General features: G+C 45.8%; 1 protein-coding gene across 1 annotated transcript; it reads left to right on the top strand.

Moving 5' to 3' along the window:
- Positions 1-1,122: 1,122 nt before the first annotated feature.
- On the top strand, positions 1,123-4,775 carry TOB1 (transducer of ERBB2, 1). The gene is made up of 2 exons (XM_055337217.1): positions 1,123-1,452; positions 3,322-4,775. Exon 2 carries the CDS (start codon positions 3,465-3,467, stop codon positions 4,503-4,505), a length of 1,041 nt encoding a protein of 346 aa, XP_055193192.1. The 5' UTR covers positions 1,123-1,452; positions 3,322-3,464; the 3' UTR covers positions 4,506-4,775.
- The last annotated feature ends 4,776 nt before the right edge of the window (positions 4,776-9,551 follow it).

Raw genomic sequence — 9,551 nt, 5'->3', positions numbered from 1 at the left:
TCCGCTCCCCCTGGAACTCCGTGTGTCTCTCGGCTGCAGGTTGTGGAAAGGGGGCGCTTACCCGCCTCCCGGGAGGCTCTCTCTTTCCCCGCCCGTTCTTTCAACCGAAGAGGATCTTAAACGCGCATTACGGGAAGGCGCCGTGTGTATGGGTCTTGATGTTAAAGTACCGCTTGAAAACACGCGCACGCATAGAGACACTGAGATACGTACGCAGCTTGGCACGGAGGCCTGGGCCGGGACGTTTGGGATAACATGGGATTCTTCCTGCGGTCTCCAGCCACCCCCGCGTCCCAGTGGCTGCCGGGTCGCACGGGGAGGTCGGAGGAGGGATGCGGAGGCAGTTAAACTGTCACCTGGGCGGGAGGTGCGGCCAGGTGCTGTGTCTCCCCCACCCCCACCCCCACCCCCTGCCCGGCACGGCGGCTTCGGGTTCCGCTGCTGCCACTCCCCGGGTGGCAGTTGGCCTAGGCCCCCGAGGTGATTAATATTCCATTAACCGGCAGCACGAGTCCCCGGCACAGTTCGCCCTTTCTCTGAGGCTCTCCTGCGTGCACCGGAGGCCGATGTGGTGGCGCGTCCACGGGGGGGAATTTCCCGGGCCACAGTCCCACTCGCGTTGGGCATTTTTTGGTAAAGTGTCCCCTCCCTCTCGAGGCCTCGGGCGCTCCCCGTTCTCCGCCGCCGCTCCGCCACCTGCCTGGGCTCCCCTCCCCCCTTCTCTCCGAGGCTCTTCGCCTGGACCCGGCGTCAGCCGCCCCACCCACCACCGTCGCCCTCACTGGCACTCCTCTCCCCCAATCCCTTTCCCAGCTTCCTCTTAGTCCCGCCCACGGCGGCCCCAGGACGTGGGTTCATTGGCCGTCGTGGAGCCGGAGGGGTGTGGCCTCGTCCCCCGGTCCCTCCGCCGCCCGGCAGGACGTGGGCAGGCGGGACTCGACCAATGGCGTCGAGGGGCAGGGCAGGGGCGGAGCCGCCGCCGAGGGTCTGGGGTGAGGGGCGGGAGGGCGGGGAATGGTTACGCGGCCCCGAGCTGTGTGACGCGAGGCGGGCGCGCGCGCGCCCCTACGGGAGGGGATGGGGGCGGGGAGGAGCATATAAAACGAGAGGCGGGGCGCGCGCCGCGGCAGAAGGAGCGAAGCTCTGGCCCGGCGCGGAGCGGGCGCACTAGGGGACGCTGGGCCAGGCCACCGGGCTGTGTGGAGAAGGGAGCGCGCTCGCCTGACCCGGCCCCGCCACCCCGAGCCACAGCGCCGAGCTGCCGAGCTGCCGAGCTGCCGAGCTCCCGAGCTGCCGAGCTGCCGAGCTGCCGAGGCCCGCGCCCAGGCCCCCGTCGTCCGCCCGGCGGCGCCGCGTAGCATTCAGCCTGCTGGGCTCCGCCGCCCTCCCGAGCCCCCGCCCTGCCGCCCCTGCTCCCCCGCCCGGCGGCCGGCTCTGTGGTGGACGCAGCCCGTAAGTATCGAGGGGCGGCGGGGCTGCAGCGGCGTCGAGCCCCGGGCCCTCGGGGACCGCGGCGCGGCGGCCGGAGCGCGGAGGGGAGCGGCTCGGAGGGGCCCCGGCGCGGCGGGACCTGGAGGCGGGGCCGGCCGGCGCCCGGAGGGGGGGCGGGGGTTGGGGCGCCGGGAGGATCGGCGAGCTCCAGGGGCGCGGTGGGGTCCGCGGGGCCCGAAGCGGTGCGGGGAGCCGCTGCTCCCCGGGCTCTGGCCGGGTCCCCGGGTCCCCGGGGCCTCGGGCGGGGGGCGGGGGGCGGGGGGCGGGCGCGGCGGGTCAGGTTACGGCGGGGGGAGGGGAGCGGCTGACCCGGAGCGGCCGGCGCCCCGACCTGCCCGGCGCCTGGCCCGAGTGGTTGCTTTGCCATTTCTCGTGGCCTTCCTCCTCCTCCTCCTCCTCCTCCTCCTCCTCCTCCTCCTCCTCCTCCTCGTTTTCGACTTGTACTCTCCTCCTCCTCCTCCTCCTCCTCCTCCCCTCCTCCTCTCCTCCTCCTCCTCTCGCTGCTGCTGCTCCAGCGCTCGGGCTCCGAGAGCTGTGAGCAGAAATCTAATGAGACCCAACTGGCTGTTTATGTAATTCTTCACACTCCTGCCCAAGGCGTTGCTTTAAAACTACCTTTCGCGGGGCCTGAATTTCTCTCGGCTGCACCGTCAAGCAGTTTGGCTTGATCAGCTGCCTTGGCCGGCACTCGGGCTTTGGGCTTTAAAGTGTAGTCTGGGGGCAGCCGGAGATCCTTTATTTCCCTTTGTCACCACAAATAATGGAAAATGGAACAGATGGATTGATACCAACTTGATTTTTTAAAACGTCCTTTTAAATCAACCTCAGTGTACAAATAGATCCCTTTCGCAAATATCTTCTGTTTGCCCTTGATCTTTTCTTATCCCCACCCAATGCTGATCCAGCAAACGTTTAAAGGTCGACCTTATCGTACAAGCCTCTCCGGCTGTTCTCTTATCGCGAAGGAGGGAGGTGGTTTTGAAAATCAGAATAAACTCAGAAACCCTGCCCTTTAAAGAGAATAATCAATAGAGTTTTGAAATTAATTGTTGCTTTTGTTACACTTGCTGTTAAAGAGGCATTTTCAGGTTTAGAAAGATGCACATTGGAAAGGAAAAACAGAGAAGCTCGATTTTTACGTTGTGTGCCCTTAGCATATTTAAGACGGCAGTGATACCGGATAGTTTGGTTCATAATTATTGTTCACTAGGATGGCAGTTCATTTAGTATTTTTAATTTTAGCTTCACGTACTTTGGAAATTAATTTTCCTAACTTCTCAAATGTCTGAATGTTTAACCATACAGCAGATTTAGGCAGCATATATCCAGAATGAACTGAAATACAGAATTCATTTCTAAATTAGTGAATAGGAATATGATCACTTTCTAAAACTGGTATATATGTGTGTGGAGGTGGGTGGATGGTTGTGCAGAGTAGAGTTTCCAATAAATATTCTTGTGAGAATTGAGGGAGGAAATACACTACATATGGGGGAGATTTTATATATACATATATATACACACATATATACACACACACACACACATATATATATATATATGAGCTGTATTCAGGAAAAAAAAGTAAATAATAGGGTTAAAAATACTGTTTTAACTGTAAATCCTAAGTTGTCCCATGAGATTTTGAACTTTAATAAACAATTTTCTATTGTATATTCCTTTATTTTGTGCTGATTATATTTTTCTGACTTTCTAGCCTATTAGACTTTTTCAAAAGTAAAATTACTCCGGGGGTAAGAAAAGGCTGTGGGACTTAGATTTATCTTATTTGGACATGTTTGTTTTTGTTTTGTTTTGTTTCTCTTTAAGGAGCAAGACCACTCAAGGTGAAGGATAATCTACAAAGTACCAGCACTTTGAATGAAAATTTGTTTCTCTGCCACAAACTGAACACTGTGTGTGTGTGTTGGGGGGGAGTTGAAACACAAATCTCACTTTGTGGCATAGCAGCTATGCAGCTTGAAATCCAAGTAGCACTAAATTTTATTATTTCATATTTGTACAATAAGCTTCCCAGGAGACGTGTCAACATTTTTGGTGAAGAGCTTGAAAGACTTCTTAAGAAGAAATATGAAGGGCACTGGTATCCTGAAAAGCCATACAAAGGATCAGGGTTTAGATGTATACACATAGGGGAGAAAGTGGACCCAGTGATTGAACAAGCATCCAAAGAGAGTGGTTTGGACATTGATGATGTTCGTGGCAATCTGCCACAGGATCTTAGTGTTTGGATCGACCCGTTTGAGGTTTCCTACCAAATTGGTGAAAAGGGACCAGTGAAGGTGCTTTATGTGGATGATAATAATGAAAATGGATGTGAGTTGGATAAAGAGATCAAAAACAGCTTTAACCCAGAGGCCCAGGTTTTTATGCCCATAAGTGACCCAGCCTCATCCGTGTCCAGCTCTCCGTCGCCTCCCTTTGGTCACTCTGCTGCTGTAAGCCCTACCTTCATGCCCCGGTCCACTCAGCCTTTAACCTTTACCACTGCCACTTTTGCTGCCACCAAGTTCGGCTCTACCAAAATGAAGAATAGTGGCCGCAGCAACAAGGTTGCACGTACTTCTCCTATCAACCTCGGCTTGAATGTGAATGACCTCTTGAAGCAGAAAGCCATCTCTTCCTCAATGCACTCTCTGTACGGGCTTGGCCTGGGTAGCCCGCAGCAGCCGCAGCAGCAGCAGCAGCAGCCATCCCAGCCGCCGCCGCCACCGCCACCACCGCAGCAGCAGCAACAGCAGAAAGCCTCTGCTCTTTCTCCTAATGCCAAGGAATTTATTTTTCCTAATATGCAGGGTCAAGGTAGTAGTACCAATGGAATGTTCCCAGGTGACAGCCCCCTTAACCTCAGTCCTCTCCAGTACAGTAATGCCTTTGATGTGTTTGCGGCCTATGGAGGCCTCAACGAGAAGTCTTTTGTAGATGGCTTGAATTTTAGCTTAAATAACATGCAGTATTCTAACCAGCAATTCCAGCCTGTTATGGCTAACTAAAAAAAGAAAAAAAAAAAATGTACAAGTTAAAATGCACGGGCCCAAGGGGGATTTTTTTTTTTTTTACCTCCTTGAGATTTTTTTTTTTTTTTAAAGCTTATAGTAAAAGGATACATTCAAGCTTGGTTACAAAAATAAAACCTGCATCATTTTTCATTTGCCAACCAAGCACAAAGTTATTTTATACTGACTGTATATTTTAAAGTATACTCTCAGATATGGCCTCTTACAGTATTTAAGATATAGCAAGGACATGGCTGATTTTTTTTTTATAAAAAATTGGCACTAATAAGTGGGTTTATTGGTCTTTTCTAATTGTATAATTTAATTTAGTACAAAGTTTGTAAAATATCAGAGGATATATATATTGTTTCTACGACACGGTATTGCATTTATATCTTTTTACTACAGTGACCTGTGACAGCAGCAGCTTCATGTATTTTTTTTACTGAAATTGTAAAATATCCATCTTAAAGACATCAACTATTCTCAAAATTGTGTACAGGATATTCCTTTAGTGGTGGAATTAAAATGTACGAATATTTGCTTTTTCAAAAAAATGTATTTTCTGTTAAAGGTTTAAAGATTTTTGCTATATATTATGGAAGAAAATGTAATCGTAAATATTAATTTTGTACCTATATTGTGCAATACTTGAAAAAACGGTATAAAAGTATTTTGAGTCAGTGTCTTACATGTTAAGAGGGACTGAAATAGTTTATATTAAGTTTGTATTAAAATTCTTTAAAATTAAAAACGCTTATCGTTGTCTTTGTTTTGAAGCCTTTGCCAAAGATCTACCTCTAGAGTTGAGATGTTGTAAATGCTAGTGATGTGGAAAGGCCTGACTCCTAGAATCATGGAGGAATAATGCAGTTGCACTACTACACCAGATAGTAGTAGTTTGCCACCTAAAAAGTCCCATCAAAACTGCATAAACCTGACCGATGCTTGGGACTGCTTTATTGTATATTTTTAAGCAACTTTCTTCAGCCCACATGTATCTCTCTGTGAACAGGGATGGGTATGCTAAGGCAGGCAACCCCGTTTTACGGCAATTTTTAAATTGTGGTGTGCTGACATCTGAGAGTCTGATGATAAAATGAAATTCACTCATGTAACCTGAGAGAATTTATTTGAAATGTATATGGAGAGACCATTTGGATTAGTTTCTTGCTTCTGCTGGGGAGGTGAGTAGCTCAGAAACCTTGCTTGGACAAAGCAGCTGACCTAACTATTTAAAAAGAAGATTAGGTCTGTTTACTAATCCTTACACTTAAAGTTCAGTCATGTTTAGTTGGAGAATTTATGATCAAACTCTACTCAAGATTGGACGGAGTGCTAAATGTTAGTATTTGTGTGCATTTTCCCAGCAAGAAAGTTTACTTTTTTCCTTGTTTGGAAAGAAAAAAAAAATTACTATTGGGATAGCCAACCTGCTGCTTTGGGAGATGAGGGGAGGTTCAAAGATTACTCACCCGTAATGTGTCAAATTGGAGTGGCTTAGTAAGGGTGGAGTTTTAAAAAAGTGATGAGTTGGGAGCAGGAGACACTATTTTTTTTTTTTAAATTTTTATTTATTTATGATAGTCACAGAGAGAGAGAGAGAGGCAGAGACACAGGCAGAGGGAGAAGCAAGCAGGCTCCAGGCACTGGGAGCCCGATGTGGGATTCGATCCTGGGTTTCCAGGATCGCGCCCTGGGCCAAAGGCAGGCGCCAAATCGCTGCGCCACCCAGGGATCCCAGGAGACACTATTTTTAAAGTAAAATGAGTCATTTCACTGTTTAAATGTCCATTGATACAGTGTTGACATAGTATTGGTGAGAAAATTGCCTCAAATTGGAAGAAAAATGTACATTTATAGTAAGGAACCAGCACTGTCTGGGTTACTGGTGACATAAATTTGGTCTTAAATGAATTTTTTGGACACCAGTGTACAAAAGCCTTTTGTCTGTTACCCGTGCAATTTAGAGCAATAAAAAGTTTTAAGGAAACAAGCACTGGGAATAACCAAGCTGAGCTGTTTCGTCCGCTCCATGGTGAGGCCTTTGTCCTTGAGTGGACAGAATGAGGCTATGAAGAAGACTGGGATAGTGAGTGGAACTGGCGGAGATCTGGTCTGCCAGCACTATCAATTATGTGCTTTTGTGATCCGCAAGTTTGAATAGCTGTAAGAATAATCAGTAATGGTCTTAAGCGCTTATTTCTACTAGAGACTTGGGGGTGAAGTTATCCTAGGCTTAATAGGAAAATTGCCTTTTTATAAGTAAAGACAATGTACTTTTTCTGAATATAAGAATTAAGGCAATTGGCTGGTAGGAACACATTTGTAACAATCTGGAACGCTAATACATATAATCAGATTTTAAATAATTGATCTTAATGTAAATATGAGTATCTTCCACAACTTAGGGATGTGCGTATTCCCAAAAGATCTTCGGGAGATATATTAGTACCCATGTTGGTTTGGTGCTTGAATCTTTTTTTTTTTTTTTTAAGATTTTATTTATTTAATCATGAGAGACAGAGGCAGAGACAGGCAGAGGGAGAAGCAGGCTCCAAGCAGGGAATCTGATCGGGACTCCGGGATCACACTTTGAGCCAAAGGCAGATGCTCAACCACTGAGCCACCCAGGCGTCCCTGGTGCTTGAATCTTGATTGGTTTCAAAAAAAATCCATTCACTTTGAGCTTGGTATCCTTGAGGAAGTTTTTTTTCTTTTTAAAGAATGAACAGAGGCTCTGTTTTCATGCCCTTTTTGCCCTTTTTTCCACATCCAATAGGAATGGAAATGTTTTTTAAGCTTTTAATTCCAGTTAATATACAGTGTAATAGTAGTTTTGGATGTACAATATAGGGACTCAACATTTTTCATACGTCATCAGGTACTTACCACAAGTGCACTCCTAACTCCCCATCACCTATTTCACCCATTCCCCTCCCTTCTGGTAATCAGCTCTCTATAGTTAAAAGTCTGTGCCTTGGTTTGTCTCTTTTTTTTCCCCCTTTGCTTATTTTGTTTCTTTAATTCCACATATGAGTGAAATCATATTGGTGTCTTTCTCTGACTTTCACTTAGCATTATACTCTCTAAGTCTACATAATTGTAAATGCAAGATTTCATTCTTTTTTTATGGCTGAATAATATTGTAGAATGTGGTGTGTGTATATAGCAGCATTATCATACACACATAGTATGTATGTGTGTATATACATATATACACACCACATTTTTATCCATCAATTGATGGACACTTGAGCTGTTTCCATGATTTGCCTATTGTAGATAATGCTGCTATGAACATTAGGATGCATGTATCCCTTTGACTCAGTATTTTTGTATTTTTTTGAAAGGTAGCTAGTGATGTGATTGCTGAATATAGGATACTTCTATTTTTAACTTTTTGAGGAGTCTCTATACTGTTTTCCAGAGTGACTGCACCAGTTTGCATTCCGAGCCTGAGGGCTCCCCTTTTTCCACAATCTCACCAACACTTGTTTCTTGTGTTTTTGCTTTTTAGCTAAGGAATGGAATTTTTTCTTAAGATTTTAATTTCTACATCCAGCGCGGGGCTTGAACTCACAACCTTGAGATCAAGAGTCACAAGCTCCCCCAACTGAGCCAGCTGGGCATTCCCCAGGAATGGATATTTTTAAAAAGATGCTCTTGTCTAGCACACCATATAAAGCCTTAGAAAAGCTTACTTACATCTTGGCCCCAAATCTTTTTCTTCTCACTCTGCTGTCACTCTTTTGACCCTTTTGTGGGAACCGTTTTGATTGACCATGTGATGAGTTAATGATCTTTTTTTTTTTTTTTAAGATTTTATTTTTAAGTAATCTCTGTACCCAACATGGGGCTAGAACTTAAAAGCCCTGAGATCAAGAGTCAATGCACTACCCTCTGAGCCAACCATTCACCCCTGATGAGTTAATTATCTTCCCATTGTTTTTACTTCTAGAACTATGGATACTGTATAGCAGCCTCTGAATGGCCCGATCTGGTGTCCAAAATACTGCCTTATAGATCGCATACTTCATTGATGGATGAATAAGATGATAAAAGTAGCTCTGTAGCTCTTTGAGTTTAGAATATTCCTTTACTGCCCATCTTTTCTAAAAGCAGGTGTATTATTAAAATCTCCTCTGAATAGCTTTAACCTATATTAGATGGCAAATGTAGGCTTAAAGTCAAAATGCTTCCCTAAAGATAATGACCATCTTTATTTACTGTGATTAACTTCTTAGCTTGTGAAGGTGAAACTCAAGTTGCTCTGAGTTTAAGGTGTTCTAATATGTGTTGATGTTAATGTCATTCTCTTATAGATGTGTTACATACAGGCATTTCTAATTGAGAGACCTTCTCTCACAAATCTTGAGGAGATGGGTTATTTTAAAACAAGTCACTATAACACATAGAGAACTTAAGTATCTCTAGTTGGACATACTCAAAGCTAATGAGATAAAATGCTGGTTGGAGATTATCCTCCATAACCTCTTCCCTACACAAACTAAGCATAGGCATGGAGGCGCCTAGGTGGCTCAGTTAAGTGTCTGCCTGTGGCTTCAGGTCATGATCTCGAGATCCTGGGATCCTGGGATCGAGCCTCACATCAGGATCCCCAGTCAGCAAGGAATCTGCTTCTCTCACTCCCTCTGCCCCTCCCCCTGCTCGTGCTCTCTCTCTCTCAAATAAATAAAATCTTCAAAAAAAAAAAAAAGCATAGGTATGACACAGCAGTATGTATCTTTGCTTGAGGAGACGCATGCTTTCTTTAGAAGCAGGATAATAACTCTAGTGCAAGATCAGTTAAGAGGAAAGCAGCCTTATTAGAAGACAAGTATGTAAAATTGCCATTGCCGAATACAACTTCTTATAATGTTCAGTATGCCAATCAGTTGGTGCTTAATCGATTTGGCCCGGGAGGCCACTTGAGATCTAAGTTCTTCAGTTTTCTGTGTGTTATAATAGGAAGGTACTATGTTCGTGTTTAACGAACCTTGGATCAATATCTGTGCATATAACTGGAAAATTAGTCCTACG

This window comes from Nyctereutes procyonoides, unplaced genomic scaffold (genome assembly GCF_905146905.1).
Source record: "Nyctereutes procyonoides isolate TBG_1078 unplaced genomic scaffold, NYPRO_anot_genome, whole genome shotgun sequence".
Taxonomy (NCBI): domain Eukaryota; kingdom Metazoa; phylum Chordata; class Mammalia; order Carnivora; family Canidae; genus Nyctereutes; species Nyctereutes procyonoides.
This window is presented reverse-complemented; position numbering and strand designations above follow the sequence as displayed.